Source organism: Carettochelys insculpta, chromosome 18, assembly GCF_033958435.1.
Source record: "Carettochelys insculpta isolate YL-2023 chromosome 18, ASM3395843v1, whole genome shotgun sequence".
In the NCBI taxonomy this organism is placed as follows: domain Eukaryota; kingdom Metazoa; phylum Chordata; order Testudines; family Carettochelyidae; genus Carettochelys; species Carettochelys insculpta.
The window spans coordinates 10,406,930-10,426,204 of NC_134154.1; the positions used below are offsets into that span (position 1 = coordinate 10,406,930).

General features: G+C 44.9%; 1 protein-coding gene across 1 annotated transcript in view; it reads left to right on the forward strand.

The window, feature by feature from the left end:
• PI4KA (phosphatidylinositol 4-kinase alpha) overlaps positions 1-19,275 on the forward strand; it is a 111,204-nt gene that overhangs the window by 62,531 nt on the left and 29,398 nt on the right. Inside the window, exons 24-37 of the mRNA XM_075012485.1 lie at positions 1,202-1,272; positions 1,423-1,547; positions 2,208-2,289; positions 10,025-10,108; positions 10,447-10,536; positions 12,740-12,859; positions 14,510-14,602; positions 15,060-15,216; positions 15,492-15,619; positions 16,319-16,477; positions 16,724-16,875; positions 17,829-17,936; positions 18,681-18,808; positions 18,896-19,015. Coding sequence (XP_074868586.1) covers positions 1,202-1,272; positions 1,423-1,547; positions 2,208-2,289; positions 10,025-10,108; positions 10,447-10,536; positions 12,740-12,859; positions 14,510-14,602; positions 15,060-15,216; positions 15,492-15,619; positions 16,319-16,477; positions 16,724-16,875; positions 17,829-17,936; positions 18,681-18,808; positions 18,896-19,015 — 1,617 coding nt within the window. The remainder of the gene's footprint in view (positions 1-1,201; positions 1,273-1,422; positions 1,548-2,207; positions 2,290-10,024; positions 10,109-10,446; positions 10,537-12,739; positions 12,860-14,509; positions 14,603-15,059; positions 15,217-15,491; positions 15,620-16,318; positions 16,478-16,723; positions 16,876-17,828; positions 17,937-18,680; positions 18,809-18,895; positions 19,016-19,275) is intronic.

Here is a 19,275-nt window from a genome sequence, read left to right on the forward strand (position 1 = left end):
CAGACCAGAACAGACTCAATATTTAAGACACAGAGAACCAAAAACAGTAAGCAAGGAGGACAAATCAGAAAAAGATAATCAAGGTGAGCAAATCAGAGAGTGGGGGAAAGTCAAGAATTAGATGGAGCCAAGTATGCAGACGAGCCCCTATAGTGACTCAGAAAGTTCCCATCACGATTTAAACCATGTGTTAATGTGCTGAATTTGAATATAAAAGTCAGTTCATCTTCGTGAGTAACCAGGTTACTCACAGAATCACAGGCACTTTCTCGTGCTCCTCTACTAACATCATATATGCCATCATGTGCCAACAATGCCCAGATGCTTTGTATATTGGACAGACTTCTAACTCCCTTAGACAAAGGGTCAACGGGCACAAAACAGACATCAAAACACTCCGGATCCACAAACCAGTTAGTCAACATTTTAATGGAATGGGGCATTCTGTCAATGACCTAAAGGTATGTGTGTTACTGAAGAGGAATTATCGCACCATTTTGGAAAGAGAAGTGGACGAGCTGACTTTTATATTCAAATTTGGCACATTAACACATGGTTTAAATCATGATGGGAACTTTCTGAGTCACTATAGGGGCTCGTCTGCATACTTGGCTCCATCTAATTCTTGACCTTCCCCCCACCCCTCCACACTCTGATTTGCTCACCTTGATTATCTTTTTCTGATTTGTCCTCCTTGCTTACTGTTTTTGGTTCTCTGTGTCTTAAATATTGAGTCTGTTCGGGTCTGGCTGTGGTCTGAAGAAGTGGGTCTGTCCCACGAAAGCTCACCTAGTAAACTATTTTGCTAGTCTTTAAAGTGCTACTTGACTACTTTTTGTCTTGATAGTGTGTAGACTAGCATGGCTTACTCTCTGTTATTATGTACTTTCTGTTACGCTAACCTCTATTTCAACATAAGTGTTCATGTTTTAGTTTTTGAGACATACTCTGCTGATAAAGTGACTATTCTGCAGCGCTGTAAGAGCAGAATATTGCCAAATGCTACATTCAGCTGAGGGTGACTTATTTTTAACTCTTTTTAAAAACTGGCTTTTGCTGGAATGAGCATTATTTAGAATTGTAACACAGCTTGATTCGGTATTGGCTGGGTACAAATAAACATGTTTAAGTGTTAATAGTACAGTATACAATGAAAAGTTAATTTTTATAACATCACATCTTTTTCTTGATTCTTTTCCAGGGATGATGCAGTGTGTGATAGCTGTTGCAGATAAAGTGTTTGAAGCTTTTCTTACAATGATGGCTGATAAAGTAAGCTACATGGAGAGGAGAACCTAAAGGAGAGAGAGAGAGAGAGAGAGAGAGAGAGAGAGAGAGAGAGTGTGTGTGTGTGTGTGTTCATTTTTTGAAAAAAAATTTTTTTAAATGAAAAGGTTTCCTGCTTCTCTTTGGAATATCTAGCCTAAAACGAAAGAGAACGAAGAGGAGCTGGAGAGACACGCTCAGTTTCTACTAGTGAATTTTAACCACATTCACAAGAGGATCAGGAGAGTGGCAGACAAATACTTATCTGGTCTTGTAGATAAGTGAGTATAGCCATCCTTTCTGTATTACCTTTTTCACACTGATTACTTGATTATCAAGAATGTTGTAGTTGAAAGGGGCATTCATTTGGATTTCATGTCTGCAAGTTACATTGAACAGACATTTTGCCTATCTCGTGGATGAAATTTCCGATTTAAAAAAAAAAAAAAAAAAAAAAAAAAAGGGGCGTAACGGGACACTAAAATGTTACTCTGGTTCAGAAATGCTTTCTTAATTACTACTGCAGTCCTCTTTCTGGTACCCACACCAGGTGATCTGCATAGAATGATCAAACTTAGAGCAGAATACACTTTAGCATTTATTTATCATGCTGTATATAGTTGTGAAATATTCAGTGCCCTCTGCTGGCCAGTAGTGTACAATGTATTTACTATGCATGATTAGAGAGAAAATACTAAAAATCAAGAAATAACCAAACATAGGTTAAATGAAGTGGGTCAGCCCCACGAAAGCTCATTACCTAATAAATTATTTTGTTAGTCTTTAAAGTCCTGCATGACTGCTTTTTTATTTTGTCAATCCCTTGTGTTTTAGTGTAGATATACACATGGGTACATTGCTCTTTATGTACCATCTGTGCCTTTTGGTAAAGGCATAATCTATTTCAGCTGTCTGTTCTGTATGAACTTGTTTTATTTTAGGTTCCCTCATTTACTGTGGAGTGGGACTGTGCTGAAGACCATGTTAGATATCCTTCAGACGCTGTCACTCTCTCTTAGTGCGGTGAGTACTTTTTTTTTATTAACCCCTTTATTGCTGATAGCAAGCGTATGAGTATTGATCAGAATTTTCATAATGGTGGAATAGAGATACCATATATAAATAAAGGTGCATATTTGCCAAACATACTTTAAACCATTTATCCACTTCATTGTTGAATGATGCATAATGTTCCCACTCTTTTTTTTCTTTGACTTAAATTATTCATTTCACAATTATGATTTTCCTAAAGATCTGCTTTTTTTGAGTTGTAAATTGCTTGATAATGTCCAAGAAAAGACACGTTTTCCAATAAAAAAATATAGGTTGTACCTCTCTAATCTGGCACCCTTGGGACCTGACCGGCACTGAACCGAAGGAGGTCAATATTGTTTAGCAGCCATGCTTTTTTTTGTGTCACTACTTGCCTGTACTGAGTACTGGCACCTCGGCAGCTCTACCTGCAGGATTGGGAGGGGCCTCTTTTTTTTTTTTTTTTTTTTTTTTAAATACAAAAAAGCTCTGTTTAGCTGTGTTACCAACACTTCCACTGTTTACTGGGCTCTTAGACCACATTTAGGGTATATAAAACTATGGCACGCCCACATCTTGAGTACTGCGTGCAGATGTGGTGTCCTCACCTCAAAAAAGATATATTGGTGTTAGAAAAGGTTCAGAAAAGGGCAACTAAAATGATTAAGGGTTTAGAATGGGTCCCATATGAGGAGAGGCTAGAGAAACTGGGACTTTTCAGTCTAGAAAAGAGGAGACTGAGGGGCGATATGATAGAGGTATATGAAATCATGAATTGTGTGGAGGAAGTGAATACTGAAAAGTTATTTACTTGTTCCCATAATATAAGAACTAGAGGACACCACATGAAATTAATGGGTGGCAGGTTCAAAACTAATAAAAGAGAGTTTTTCTTCACACAGCGCACAGTCAACCTGTGGAACTCCTTTCCAGAGGATGCTGTGAAGGCCAGGACTCTAACAGAGTTTAAAAAAGAGCTTGATGAATATTTGGAGGTTAGGTCCATAGATGGCTATTAGCAAGGGGTAAGGTATGGTGACGAGCCTTTTGTCAAAGGCGGGAGAGGATGGCAGGAGACAAATTGCTTGATCATTGTCTTTGGTTCACCTCCTCTGGGGCACCAGGCATTGGCTACTGTTGGCAGATAGGATAGTGGGCTAGATGGACTTTTGGTCTGACCCAGTATGGCCATTCTTATGTTCTTAGGGGTAAATTTTAGGAAAATAACAGCACAAAACACTGAACACCATGACAGGTGGTTGTGAACAAACATTCTTCTTCGAGTGTCCCCGTGGGTGCTCCACATTAGGTGTCGGGCTCGCCCGGCGCCGCAGATCGGATCTTCCAAGCAGTTTCTGCCGGACCGCGCATGCGCCGGTGCGCGCCGCTCCCCCGCGCGCTCCCGGCCATGTGCGCGATCCGGTCCCCGCCAGTTCCTCTTAACCGCCGTCGGCTGCAGACGGAATCCAACTAGGCTAAGGCCAAGTAGTGTATTCAACGGCTTTATCTGTTTTTTCTTAAAGTTTTTTCAGGCACTTAGGCTACTATAAGCTAGCCGGTTGTTATTTTGTAAAAAAAAAAAAAAAAACAACAACGAACAAGCTAGGAGAGGGACAGCTCAGCCAGTCCCAGTAACAAGCGCCGGAGGCCAGGAGCTAGGGCCATCAGCCCTCCTGCTAAGGCAGGCCATCGGACGGGGAAAACGGCACAAAGAAGGTGCTAAGTACCCACTTAAAAACACAAAGACTCACCAACAATGTCCTCTTCAGGCTTTAAAAAAAAAAAAAAAAAAAAAAAAAATGCTGCTTTTCGACAAGGCCCTCCAGCCAGAAGCGCCGGAGCGGCCGCAGCAGGAGGGACCCTCCGGGGCCCTTAAAAGGAAAGCTGCCTCCCTCACCCCATCAGCGCAGAAACGGAGGAAAGTATCTCCAGCCCGATCCCTGCCGGCAGCAACAGCGAGCGGGACGGGAGGAGCAAGCAGCCCCCAGCCGCAGCAACAGCTGATCGGCGGCGGCACGGAGAGCCACGTGGAAGCGGCTCAGCCTCCAATACTCAGCCAGCCGCCCCGCACCGCAGGCAGGGCGGCGGCTAAGCAAACGCCGGTACTGGCGGCACCGCAGGCAGCGGCACCGACCCCCGGGGAACCGGCGGTGCAGAGCGCGCAGGCACGCAGCCTGCCGGCACCGGAGGACACCGCACATGCGGCATCGCCCTCGAGCGTGCCGAGCTCGGTGCGGACGGGGCCGGAATCCCCTGTATGCTCCCCAGCCCGATCCCTGCCGGCAGCAACAGCGAGCGGGACGGGAGGAGCGAGCAGCCCCCAGCCGCAGCAACAGCTGATCGGCGGCGGCACGGAGAGCCACGTGGAAGCAGCTCAGCCTCCGATAATCAGCCAGCCGCCCCGCACCGCAGGCAGGGCGGCGGCTAAACAAGCGCTGGTACCAGCGGCACCGCGGGCAGCGGCACCGACCCCTGGGGAACCGGCGGTGCAGAGCACGCAGGCACGTAGCCTGCCGGCACTGGAGGACACCGCACGTGCGGCACCGCCCTTGAGCGTGCCGAGCTCGGTGCGGATGCCGGAATGCCCTGTATGCCCCCCAGCCCGATCCCTGCCGGCAGCAACAACGAGCAGGACAGGAGGAGCGAGCAGCCCCCAGCCGCAGCAACAGCTGATCGGCGGCGGCACGGAGAGCCACGTGCAAGCGGCTCACCCTTCGATAATCAGCCAGCCGCCCCGCACCGCAGGCAGGGCGGCGGCTAAACAAGCGCCGGTACCACCGACCCCCGGAAAACCGGCGGTGCAGAGCGCGCAGGCACGCAGCCTGCCGGCACCGAAGGACACCGCACATGCGGCACCGACTTCGAGTGTGCCGAGCTCGATGCGGACGGGGCCGGGATCCCCTGTATGTCAGGGGCGGAGTTACCTCCTCAAGGGAGGGGGAAGACTGCACACAAGAGGAGGCATTGCAGCCCCTCTCCGCACAGGGCTGTGTAGTTGCTTTCTCACAGCCCTCCGCTATGTTGCAGACTCCAACTAGAAGGCAGGGGTCCCCCTCCCCTTGGCCTACCCGGAGCCCCCTTCTCCATTTCTGCAACCAGCCTCACCCTGGCTGGGACCACCTCCACCCTTCCTGGGATTTGAACCGCTGGACTATTAGGCAAAGTCGCTCTCTCCAGGGTCTCGACGGTCTCCCTCCCCCAGACGCAAAGGGTATGCACCAAGGGAGTGGTCTAGGTCACCTTCCCAAGACCAGTGCTTATACTGCCGTGGTCGCCCCTACCACGCAGGGCATAGACACCATCGGCAATCTACTAGGGAAAGATCCCTACGAACGATCTCGTACCCCCGAGGGCAATTGTGACCGGGGACAGAGACTTAAGCATCTCAGGGGGGACTGGTTATGGAACCCCGAGATTTTTCCTCGCACACCTCTAGTGAGAGGGTGTACCATCATCAGCAGGAACCGGAAGGGTCCAGAAAGACGTACCCCAGCGGTTCCTCGCTTTCCTCCCCGGATGAGGCTACGGCCCCGGGGGGCGTCCATCCTCCGGACGATCTCAAACAGTTCCAAGAGCTGTTTTACGAGGGTGGCCTTCACGCAAGGCTTCCAGACAGCAAAGGTGCAAGAGCAACACCATAAGCTCCTCAAAAATCTGAGACCTCCGGCCTCCTCCAAAATAGCAATACCGCTGATGACGCAATCTTGGAGCCTGCCACTATGATATGGCAGACTCCTGCGACTATTCCGCCTGTCCACAAAAGAGCGAAAAAAAAAAAAAAAAAAAACTTCGTGCCCACGAAGGGCATGGAGTTTCTGTTCAGCCACCCACAACCAAATTCTTTGGTGGCGGAGTCGTCGCAACGTGGGGGAATAAACAAACATGCCAAAAAGCTAGAGCTGTTGGGCAGAAAGGTCTACTCCTCCTCCACGCTACTGTTGCCAATGGCAAATTACGCAGCGCATCTAGCGAACCATAATTTCAACAACCACATTAGGTTGACCTCCCTCATGGACTCGCTTCCAGAGTGCACGAAACCAGTGCTCAAGGCCATCATCCGACCATTTTATAACCAGTGGCAAAGGATCACCACAGACACATGGGTGCTGGAGATCATAGCCACGGGGTACGCCATCCCCTCCCAGTTGCTCCCACCGCCATGACCTCCACCCGGGGCCCCACCTCCAGGAGACCTCCCATGTAGCGAGGCTCAAGCAGGAGGTAGACCATCTCATGCTCGTAGGGGCAGTGGAAAGAGTGCCGGAGCAACTGCAAGGGAGAGGGTTCTACTCGAGGTACTTCCTCACGGGGAGGTCCATCTTAGATTTTCGAGGCCTCACCGGTACCTGAGCAAGCAACGTTTTCGGATGATCACAAACGCCTCCATCCTTACGGCACTAGACGATGGAGATTGGTTCGCAGCCCTCGACTTACAAGGTCCTACCGTTTGGGCTCTCCTCAGCCCCCAGAGTCTTCACCAAGACCTTGGCAGTGGTGTCAGCCTACCTGCACAGACAGGGGGTATTTATATTCCAGTATCTGAATGACTGCCTACTCAAAGGGGCCTCAAAGGAGGAGGTACTACGCATAATATGTGTCACAGCAGGCACGTTCTCTTCGCTCGGCCTGCTTATCAATCTGACAAAATCAAAGACAGACCCCACACAGGACATAGAGTTCGTAGGGGCACGCATAAATTCTATTACAGCGAGGGCGTATCTACCAGAGACTCGCTTTCAGGCCATCGGCTCCCTCGCGCAAGGCTTCACCTTCAGCCCTATGGTGCCGGTTCTGACGTGCTTACAGCCGCTGGGCCACATGGCAGCAGCAACGTTTCGTAGAACAGAACGCCAGGTTACACATGCGCAGCATGCAGCATTGGCTGGCGAGCGTATACAAACCGGCAGCACACACTGTTCACAGGATGGCGTCGCCCACAACGGAGGTGCGCAAATCCCTGCAATGGTGGGTAAACCCCGAGAACCTGCTAACAAGGGTACCCTTCCACCAACCACACGTATTGGTTTTTCTTACTACAGATGCCCCCCTCATAGGGTGGGGAGCACACATGGGCGAAGAGGTGACGCAAGGGCTGTGGTCCTCTATGGAGCAGTCACTGCACACAAATATACTGGAGCTCAAAGCAGTGTTCAACGCCTGCAGACACTTTCGAGACCAACTGAAAGGCAAGGTAGTCGGGATCAGTACAGACGATACCTCCACCATGTTTTATATAAATCGGCAAGGAGGAGCTCGGTCCCGTGCCTTATGTGTAGAAGCAGTCCGGTTGTGGAACTGCTGCATCGCCAACAATGTAACCTTGAAAGCCTCGTACTTACCAGGCGCTCGCAATGTGAAGGCAGACCAGCTGAGCAGGCGTTTCGCACTCACGCACGAGTGGCAGATCCGTCCCGATCTGCTGCAACCGATTTTTCCATGCATGGGGTTTTTCCCCAGATAGACCCTGTTTGCTACTCAGCACAACAAGAAGTGCCCACGATTCTGCTCCAGGGCAGGACTGGGACGGGGGTCCCTGAGGGATGCCTTCGCGATCTCATGGAGGGGCCCCCTGCTTTACGCTTTCCCTCCCACAGTGCTCATCCACAAAGTGTTGCAGAAAGCCAGGAGGGAAGGAACCTGAATGATCCCGATAGTCCCAACGTGGGATCGACAGCAATGGTTCCCCCTATTCCTGCGCATGTCGGACCGGCCACCGATGTCCCCTCCGGTGGCGCGGGATCTGCTCACGCAAGCCCAGGGGTCCATAGTGCATCCGCACCCCCAAAGCCTGCAACTACAAACGTGGTTAATCCATGGCTCAGCTCCCTAGAGAGCACATGTACGGAGGAAGTGCAGCAAGTCCTAGAAAGTAGCAGGAGGACTTCCACCAGGAAGACCTTCAAGCAGAAATGGACTCGCTTTACGGCATGGTGTTCTACCAAACAGCTAGCCCCCTTTCGGTGCCTATGGCTGTGATATTAGAGTATTTACTGGACCTCAAGAGAGGAGGACTCTCGCTATCCTCGTTTCAGGTCCACCTGGCCGCCATTTTGGTGTTCAGACACGAAGAGGAAGGGCACACGGTGTTCGCCCATCCCATGGTTACCAGGTTCTTCAAAGGGCTGGTAAGCCTATACCCCCCTCAGAAACCGCTTCCACCTCTGTGGAACTCGGACCTGGTGCTTAATGCGAAAAGGGGACCACCGTTTGAGCCTTTGGCCACGGTTTCCCTCCGCCTCCTTATGATGAAGACGACCTTTCTTCTCGCAATCACGTCAGCTCGCAGGGTGAGCGAGCTTGAGGCAGTTATGGCAACGCCGCCCTGTGCTGTTTTTCCAAGGAGGCGGTAACCATACGGCTGCATCCAGCCTTTGTTCCTAAAGTTTCTTTCTGAGTTTCATACTAACGAACCTATTGTTTACCCTTGTTTATCCAAAGCCTCATAACTCTAACAAAGAGGTGCGCCTACACCTCCTGGACGTGAGCAGGCGCTAGCTTTCTATATGGACAGGACCAAGTCCTTCCGGAGAACGGATAGGCTCCTAGTCTCTATCGCTCCCAAATCAAAAGGAGAATGTCTCTCTTCGCAGAGAATCTCTAAGCACATCGTATCTTGCATAAAAATGTGCTACAAACTCAAAAAGACTCCTTTACTGGCCACGCCCAGGGCTCATTCCACTAGGGCGGTGGCAGCATCAACAGCCTTTTTTCAAGGGCGTTGCACTAAAAGACATTTGCAGAGTGGCGACCTGGTCATCCTGTGACACCTTCGCCAAACATTACGCCCTTCACAGGGTATTCCAAGAGGATACCCGTCTCTTGGCAGCGGTCCTCTCGGGGACAAGCTGCACATAATCCGATTACTCACCTCCTATCTTGGGTTACTGCTGGGTAGTCACCTAATGTGGAGCACCCACGGGGACACTCGAAGAAGAAAGAAAGGTTACTCACCGTAGTAACGGTGGTTCTTCGAGATGTGTCCCCGTGGGTGCTCCACTACCCGCCCATCCTCCCCGCTCCGGATCTCTGTTTAGTGTTTTGCAGGAGCATCCGAGGCGGTTGGTCAAGGAACTGGCGGGGACCGGATCGCGCACATGGCCGGGAGCGCGCGGGGGAGCGGCGCGCACCGGCGCATGCGCGGTCCGGCAGAAACTGCTTGGAAGATCCGATCTGCGGCGCCGGGCGAGCCCCACACCTAATGTGGAGCACCCACGGGGACACATCTCGAAGAACCACCGTTACTACGGTGAGTAACCTTTCTTTGTGGGCCCCCAAGGAAACTTGGCCACATCCATGATAAAAAGACGTCCAGCTAACATGGATATTGTCAGACTAGGGAGGTTCAACCTATGTTTCTGAAAGCACCTTAAATCCTAAAATCATAAATTATATTACAGACATTACTAAGCAATTAAAATGCAGAATTGCTGTGTGAGATGAGTCTTGTTTAATTATTGTAATTTAATATTGATGTATTATTGTATGGAACATGCTTTGGAGATGGAAAAGTGCTGTAGAAGTACTGCATTTATTTTTTAATGTTTCTTTGTAAAGTATGATATAGTTTATAATTATGGTCATGGTGAAAGCAAAATACAATAATCTCGTAAGTAGCTATTTTACCTGCTTTGTGAGATGGGTGGTTTAAAAAAAAAGTTGGTTATAGTTAGCAAGTCAGAGATGACTGAACTGCTTCTTATTGAAACTTTAACATTTTTTATTTTAGGACATTCACAAGGACCAGCCATATTATGACATTCCAGACACCCCATATAGAATCACTGTCCCTGATACTTATGAATCTAGAGAGGTAAGTAGTGTCTTTTGATGAGATGGCAAAAAGGGCTTTGACTAATTTAACAGTCTTGTTTTGGAGGTGCCTTCTCAAGAAAGGCTCCTGTGCAGTAGTACCAGATGTTTGAAGCTCATTCTGAATTTTTCTGTTTAGAATTGCATCTTATCAAAACCTAACAGTTCTCAGCTTGACAGCATACACTTTGGTAAAGAGGCTGCAATATCCTAATTTTACTAAAAGTCTCTTGAACTGTCTCTGGCTGGGGCCTGTCATGTTGTTCACTATGCCAGCAAGCACAGTACTGTTTGTGAATTATTGGCTGACTCACTGGTGTAACAATGCACTTTTCCTAGAGTATAGTGAAGGACTTTGCTGCACGCTGTGGTATGATTCTCCAAGAAGCAATGAAATGGGCTCCTTCTGTCACCAAGTCCCACCTTCAGGTAATGGACTTGAATTTGTGAAGAAGTAATTTGTGATCTTCCGGCATGTACAAAGTCCAAGTCCCTTGAAATAACAGTATATCATTCGACTAAATGCATTTATACATATTGTGTAACCTTATGGCTATTCGGATTACTCATTTTCCCTATAACGAAAGCACCACTAAAATCAGTGTCATTTTAGTTTTTGTTTTTGAAGTAGTTTTCAAACTATATCTTTGCTAAGATATTCAAACTAATGTTCACTGCTTCAGCCATTCTGTTCAGCTTTGTTTTCATGTTAAGAATGAAGAATGTTTTGGAGGTTTTGATCACCTCACATAGGAATGTTTTGACTCACCTCACATAGGAATTCTGATGCACTATTATGAGATTGATAAGTTTTGACTTACGTGCATAAAAATTCATGCACGTTTAAATTCTCAGTAGGTAATGAGAATGCAAAATTTTTGCTCTTGGAAGTTGTCTCGATCTTTTAGTTCTTTTCAAATACAGTAGCATCTTGCCAATTTATAAGACAATTGTAAAGTACTGAAATTTGTTACTCAGTGAGGCTGTGTCTACACTAAGATAAAACTTCGAAATGGCCATGCTATTGGCCATATCAAAGAATACTAATGAACTGAATATTGAGCACCTCATTAACATCAGGACTCTTCCAGCCACGGTGTTTCGAAAGCACCTCTTTCAAAGGCATGTGGCTCAGCACGGCTACACGAGAGTCCTCTTCTAAAGGACCCCGTGCATTTCGAAGTCCCCTTATTTGTCTCAGCTGAGGGGAGTAAGGGGATTTCGAAATGTGCAGGGTCCTTTAGAAAAGGATCCCCCATGTAGCCATACTGAGCCGCAGGCGTTTGAAAGCAGTGCTTTCAAAGCGGCGTGGCTGGAAGCGTGCTAATGAGGTGCATGGCTATTTCGAAGATTTTTGCCAGTGTAGACATGGCCTAAGTGAGGGCTTGATCCTACTGCGAGTACCTTTTGCTGAGCCCAGCAGAATGTATTTTGCAGTGTTTGCACAAACACAAATCAGAGAATGTGTCACAAAATATATTTTATTTACTCAATTACAGCTTAGTTTTAGTTATTTATCATTTATAGAGTACCAGTAAATGTGCCATTGTGTATTTGATAAAATCAAAAAGAAATCATGAGAGCATGGAAGCAGAATAATGCATTTATTAACCCTGTGCTGAGATGTGGGGATAATCTTAGTCAAGGTTAGTTTTTCTAAAGAAATCTTTTTCTCTTACATCTCTTCCTCCACTAGCACTGAGGTACCTGTTTTCAGAGAAGCTCAAGAATGCTCTGGAACACTTCAGATCTACCTGTGACATTTGTATTCCCTCCTGACATTTGTATTCCCTCCTGTAAAAGGAAGACAGGACACGAGCATTTTAATCTTCATTTCTAGCAGAGCAATACAGATAGTGTTTGTCTCCCTTCATCTTAATGTTGTACAGAACATCTGGACTTGGTTTTCAAAACCGTGATTTGTGCTTCAGACTTTAGATCCTTGTTAAAGTTGCTTTGTTCCCTGTGCAGAAAAAAGACCTTTTTATTTTAGGGTTCTAGGAGGTGACTTTTAAAAGCGCCTCATGTTTTGGGAACAGAAGTCATGGTTTCTTAGTGGTGAAGGAGCAATGTGAGGAAAGGAAAACAAGGTGTAAAACCTAAGTAAATTGTCTGATAGTGTATAATAAATCTCTTGGTAATTCAGCGTGGCTGTGTCTACACTGAGCCATGCTGCCAGCAGCGTGATGCAAGTGAGAGGTCTCAAAGATGCAAGTGGCCGCTCATTTGCGTATTTTGCAGCTAGCTTGCATATTTGTACGAGATTGCCCTGCTGGCAGAAAACAAGAAGTGTAGATGTAGTTTTGCCAGCAAAAGTCACCTTTGTTGGAAGCCCCTTACCCCTGATATTTTTCCAGGCATAGGGGGCTACCGAAAAAGCAGGTTTTGCTGGCAGGACCATGTCCTACACTGCCTGTTTTCTGCCAGCAGGGTGAGTGCATATGAATATACAAAATATTCATGTAAATATGCAAATGAACATTCATTTGCATATTTGAGTATCCTCCTTTGCATCACACTGCTGGTAGCATGGCTCATTGTAGACACAGCCGATGAGTATTGCTCAAAATGAACAAGCTGCTCTTGAAAATTAGATTCTTTTGAAAACTATATCTAATTCCTTTTCTTTTAGGAGTACCTAAACAAGCATCAGAACTGGGTGTCAGGCTTGTCTCAGCACACAGGGCTAGCTATGGCTACCGAAAGCATTCTTCACTTTGCAGGCTACAACAGACAAAACACCACTCTGGGGGTGAGTATCAGCATTAACAAAGTAATCCTACATGCTGTACATCGTGCCATATCATAAATAACATCCCCGGTATCCACTCTGGTACATCGCTTGATTTGAAATGAAGGGAAATATGAGTCTTTTTTAACCCTATTCTTCCTCCTTTGAATGACTGGAAGCTAAGAGATACTACAAGTTTAAAGTTTCCATTTCATCTGAAGGGCTGTGTCTACACTAGCCCCAAACTTCGAAATGGCCATTCAAATGGCCATTTCGAAGTTTACTAATGAAGCGCTGAAATGCATATTCAGCGCCTCATTAGCATGCGGGTGGCCGTGGCACTTCGAAATTGACGCGGCTCTCCGCCGCGCAGCTTGCCCCGACGGGGCTCCTTTTCGAAAGGACCCTGGCTACTTCGAAGTCCCCTTATTCCCATCTGCTTACAGGAATAAGGGGACTTCGAAGTAGCCGGGGTCCTTTCGAAAAGGAGCCCCGTCGGGATGAGCTGCGCGGCGGCGCGCTGTGTCAATTTCGAAGTGCCGCGGCTACCCGTATGCTAATGAAGCGCTGAATATGCATTTCAGCGCTTCATTAGTAAACTTCGAAATGGCCATTTGAATGGCCATTTAGAAGTTTGGGGCTAATGTAGACATAGCCAAGAAGCGGGCTTTACCCATGAAAGCTCATGACTTCATAAATTTGTTAGTCTCTAAGGTGCCACAGGGCTGCTTGTTATTGGTGAATCTACAGACTAACAAGTTAAATTGTGAATCTTTTGTGTTTTTAAAAGCAAATGCTATTAGCAAGACAAAAAAGAACATACAGACTAACACAGCTACCTCTCTGAGTCTATTAGCAAGGGTACTTTTAATAAGAGTTTAGTATTATAGATGTAATTTTTAAACGATAGGGTATCTCCCTTCCCTACTTTTTGTAGAGTCTGGAAAAAGGAAAATGTTAATACTTACCAGAATAACAGTTCAAGGTCAGCCAAGTGCCATTAAATAAATGTTATTTTTTTCACTGCCTCTTTTCCATTGATGGCAGTAACTGCCCACGTGCATCACAGAGTATATATGTGCACTCTGTTACCCTACAGTACTCCATGTGTAAAGTTTAAGTTGTGTTAGATGTTTATATTCACACGATATACTTTCTTAACGCATTAAGTGGAAAGTCTTCTTTTAATGGTAATCTCAGTGATTAAGGCTCTGTTTCTCAAACTGAAATTAAAACTCTGTCAGATTCTCCAATTAACAATGAAAATCTTTCCTCATCTCCTTTTTTTATTACCATGGAACTTGATTCACTGTTATAAGCAAAACGATGATTATTACACAAAGTATTCAAAATACGTAATATGAGTAACAGTCACAAGTTTATCTGCTGACCAGGGAACCAAGCAAGCCACTAGGAAGAATGCAGAAGAGTGTTATTAGCAGAGTGCTGGATTGTCAGTGTTCTTGATGAGCCATGTGGATTTTCTGTTGAGACTTAGTGTTGGGATGATGATTTTAAAATAGAAATTAGATGGTCCCTTCCTCATAGCATCTAAGCTACTCCACTTATTGGTTCTGACTGTTTTTGATGTTCAAAAGTTCAGACACTGCATATGGCTACTACCATTTTTGCATATTAATGGTTGATAACAGTTACAACTGTTGTTTATAGGCAACTCAGCTAACAGAAAGACCTGCCTGCGTGAAGAAAGATTACTCTAACTTTATGGCTTCTCTTAACTTGCGCAATCGCTATGCAGGAGAGGTAACTATAGAATTTTTCCTGAACTTATGGAGTTACCCAAGTGGGACATGTTCCTTTTCCAACTTGTACTTGCTTTCAAATGGAGGGTGAGGTAAAATGCAGCTCTCATAGCAAAGAGGCGTCAACCTGTACATCTGAAGAAGGGATGTAATGAACGTTAGCTTTTCTAGTTTCAGGGCATAATAGACATAGTTCGTTGAAGAGATCATTTCACTCCAGGCCTTGAAAAGATTTCTTCATATTTCAGTTTCAAATAAAGCCCTCATGCCTCTTTGTGTTTACTCAGTAACTTTAGCAAAGTTACTGAGCATGAAGAAATGATCATGAGGCCTTCATTGGATCTCCATATTGAACTGTGAATGTGCTGATTCCTAGACTGCAGCATGTACCAGACAGTAAATGTTGGCCATTTAGAGATTTTTCTCATCACTGTTGACCAAGTAAATATGTTTTACAGGTGGCTGGAATGATTCAATTCTCACATGCTACAGGTCGGGCATCTGACTTGAATAAACTGATGATCAAACAACTAAATGATGCGCTAGAACCAGGCCAGCCTGAACTCTACACCCAGGCCATGTTTAAGTTGACTGCAATGCTGATAAGTAGCAAAGGTAATAAAACAAAACTGTGTCAGACTTCTGAGTGCTGATGCTCTCAGGAATAAATTACCATTATATAGTCAATCTACATCAATCGAGTGAATATAAAATGAAGTAAAGGTGTTTTGTCCAGTAAACTTAATTCAGAGGGAACCTGTTGTAGTCACAACTGGAAGTTGTTTGGTTGGAGTTGATTGTCACAAGTTGGGCAGACCAATTTCCTGCTGACTTGAAAACTGTTTCCTATGTGCTCTTTCAAAGAAATCTGTATGAATGTTTGTTTTCAGACTGTGACCCTCAGCTCCTGCACCACTTGTGTTGGGGCCCCCTGCGAATGTTTACGGAACATGGCATGGAAACTGCAATTGCTTGCTGGGAGTGGCTACTTGCAGCTAAGAATGGAATAGAAGTACCGGTAGGAAGCTTCGTTCAATCATTTTGGTTTATCCTCAAGAAGAAAGAGAGGAGTGAGATTGCGTTTAGAATAAATCAGTTCAAAATAGGCACATTCAATACAACTGTTGATGTGTACTGAGTCAAGATTTCCCACAGTGCTAATGAGGTGATGTTAGCATACGGATAATCTCACTGTCTCAATGTACTGCTGGAGGAGGATCTTGTTTAAATATTGCCTGCCATACTTTCAGGCAATTCACTTGAGAAGCTTTTCACTTTCAGAAAACATGGATGATTAAGCCAGATATGCTTGCAATTTCCCCTTGTAATGCATTCATAACAGACTCTAGATATATACTTTCAGGCTCATGTCTTGTCTACACACAGAAGTTGCCCCAGTTTAACTTAATTAGGTTTTTAACCCAATTTAATTAAACGAATTCAAACTGTAGTATGCACCGTTTTGTTTTGTTTTCAAAGTATCTGATTTCAGTTTAGCTTAAATAAATCTAGTTTAAACTGAAATCAGTGTCTGTCCATCCATTTTGCATTGATTTAACAACTGGTATAACTCCTGTACATAGACCAGGTCTGAATTTTCATAGGTTTTGGGGTGTACAGATAAAGTATGCGCCCTGTGAATACGAAGAAGGAGGTGTGAGGTCCTGCAAACAAGCAAATGCACTTGAAGCAACAACACTTTTTTTTTTTTCCACAGTTCATGCGAGAAATGGCCGGAGCTTGGCAGATGACAGTGGAGCAGAAATATGGCCTATTTTCTGCTGAACAGAAAGAAGCAGATCCATTAGCTGCTTCAGAAGAGAGTCAGCCAAGGCCTTGCCCTCCAGAGGTCACACCACATTACATCTGGATAGATGCAAGTATCCCTTTTCTCCAGTGTTACCCTTAGGGTAATGGTGGGATGGTAGGATGCAGGCACGCTCCCCAAGACTGAGCTGCTCTATGCCTTTGGACTTCTGTTTTTGGACCAGTAACACTGTTCCTGGTTGTGGCACCGTAGGGTGACATTTTCATGTTTACAGAGGTGCAGAAGAATGGGAGAAATGCAAGATGGGTTCCGGTTTTGTTGAGCTTTGTTTTCCTTTGTTTTTTGTTTCATCAGTTCCTGGTGCAGAGATTTGAAATAGCCAAGTACTGCAGTTCTGATCAGGTCGAGATCTTCTCCAGCTTGCTGCAACGATCTCTGTCTCTGAATATTGGAGGGGCTAAAGGCAGTTTGAACCGACACGTGGCAGCTCTTGGACCCCGTTTCAAGTGAGGAATATTTATGTTCTTAAGAGGTACATGGGATAGGAGGAACAAGATCTAAATGCTGAGTATAGGACTTGCTCTTTGTCTCCAGAGAGAAAACTTTCAAAAGTGCCTAGAATGACTTACTAAGCTAAGTTCCCATTTTTAAGAGTGATGCAAGTACTCAGGGGGCTAAGTCCATTAAAAGTCAGTGGGATTTAGCTTCTTAAGTCATTCTAGGCATTTCTGAAAAGTTTTTATTTTCACCCCAAACACCAGGAGTTTTGAGTAAATCTCTAGTGTAGTTCATACATCAACCCAGAGATCATTTGGCACAGCAGTGGTACCCTTTTTCTGAATTACTAGTTTGAAGATTTTTATGTTCCATTGTTTTCCCACTGATAGTTTCAGGAACAAGTCAATGGTGAAGGAAAAGCAGTTTGCCCAGAGTTTCCGAGTGATAGTTTGCTCCCGTGAATCTTCGAAAATACTTCTTGCATCGATGCCAGTGAAATGTGAAAGCCTATCACCACATTCCAGTTATGAGACGATAAAAAGATGATGCAGTATAGCATTGTATTTGAGTGCTGCCTTTTATGCCAGCAAAACAACTCAATGGCCCTTATATAATATGTGTATTACAATCCTTGGCCGTGATGTGCAAACATTGGAGGGTAAATGAAGGGGACTTTTTTCCCCTCTTCAAATTCAAGTTTGAATTGCTCTGAAGTGCTCTACACAGAGCATCAAGTTCAGGTGTTACATATTTAACTATCCCTAGACCTGGCATAAGCAATACAACTCTGAAGAAAATCTGTTCAGCCCATGACGTGTAATTTTGTTTTATTTTGTCCTGACATAATCCATCTTTTGCTTAAAGAAATCCATTCATGCTTCGGTAGTACCTTGGCTATTAGTATGGTCTAGTGTTAGCAATTCAGAGTATAAGGGTTGTCTTTTCATGCTCTGGACTTTAGGTTGCTGACACTTGGGTTGTCTTTGCTGCATGCTGATGTTGTTCCAAATGCAACCATTCGCAATGTCTTGAGAGAGAAGATTTATTCTACTGCCTTTGATTACTTCAGGTACTCTTTCTTTTCTTTTCACCAGTTCCCCAAGAAACATATGATTTTTTTTCATCTCCAAGAATACTTCACAATAGGGACTATTTTATTTCTGATATTTGACTGAATTCTGTGTATCTATTAATAAAAAAAAAAAAAAAAAAAACTTTCCACGTCATCTCTGCTTCTACACTTCTCAGTATGTATAGTTAAGAAATCAAAATGGAATTCATAGTTTTGATGTGCTTTGTATTATCCCTACTAACAAGGTACAAATTTCTCTTAACCTCTTTGGTTTTGAAGATTGCAGACCTTGCTGTGGTAAATTTAGGTGTCACAAATTATTTCACCCATACTACTATTCCTGTGGAAGCCATTGAGCATGTGAGGCTGAAATTTATGCTCAGTTTTGAAAAGGTACCCTTACGTAATAGTTATATAATGTATACCCTTAACACATTATATTTTTAGAATCTGGGATAGGTGCAATCTAAAGTAATATAAGTGACCAGAAGCAACTGACAGTCACAGGATGTTGACAGTTGTCTCATAGTTTTTAATACCACATTATTCATAGACACCAAGAAGCTGCTTTTTCACTCATCAGAAGTTGGTAAGAAGGCTGCATCTCCCAGGACAATAGAGTCAAAATCTAAGGATGAAACACAGCAAGACTTAGTCTGTGCTCATTCAGTGCCCCTGCTCTGAAGAAACCTAAAGCTTTTTTCAGTATCTTGAATTTTACCATGTATGTTATTTTTTAAGCTGCCCTCCAAAGTTCCCCACACAAGGTGAGAAGAGGCTACGTGAGGATATCAGCATATTGATCAAGTTTTGGACAGCCATGTTCTCAGATAAGAAGTATTTAACAGCCAGTCAGCTTGTGCCTCCTGGTGAGTTCCTTATGTGCAGTCTCAAAACCCATTTTTATTTCTTTGATTATTTGGTTCTTCATGTCAATCGTTTGTTTTTATTTTTAGATAATCAAGACACCAGGAGTAACCTGGATATCACTGTTGGATCTCGGCAGCAGGCCACACAAGGATGGATAAATACTTATCCATTGTCCAGTGGCATGTCAACCATCTCCAAAAAATCAGGTCTCCGTTCTTTAATTGTCACTAGCTACATGTGTCCAACCAGAGTACACTTCCATTTCATGTCATTTAAGGCCATTCAGTTTTACTGATGTTACACTTGACTAATATTGCAAAAGGCTGAGGAAGGGAAGAGAAGAAAGAGCAAAGTTTTGAAAGTAGCAGTTTTCTCCTCCAGACCATTTAATGGTAAGATGCGGAAAATGGAAGATGGGAGGAGATGGTAGCTTAAATTCCAGAGAGGATATTGCTTATTGTTCTTC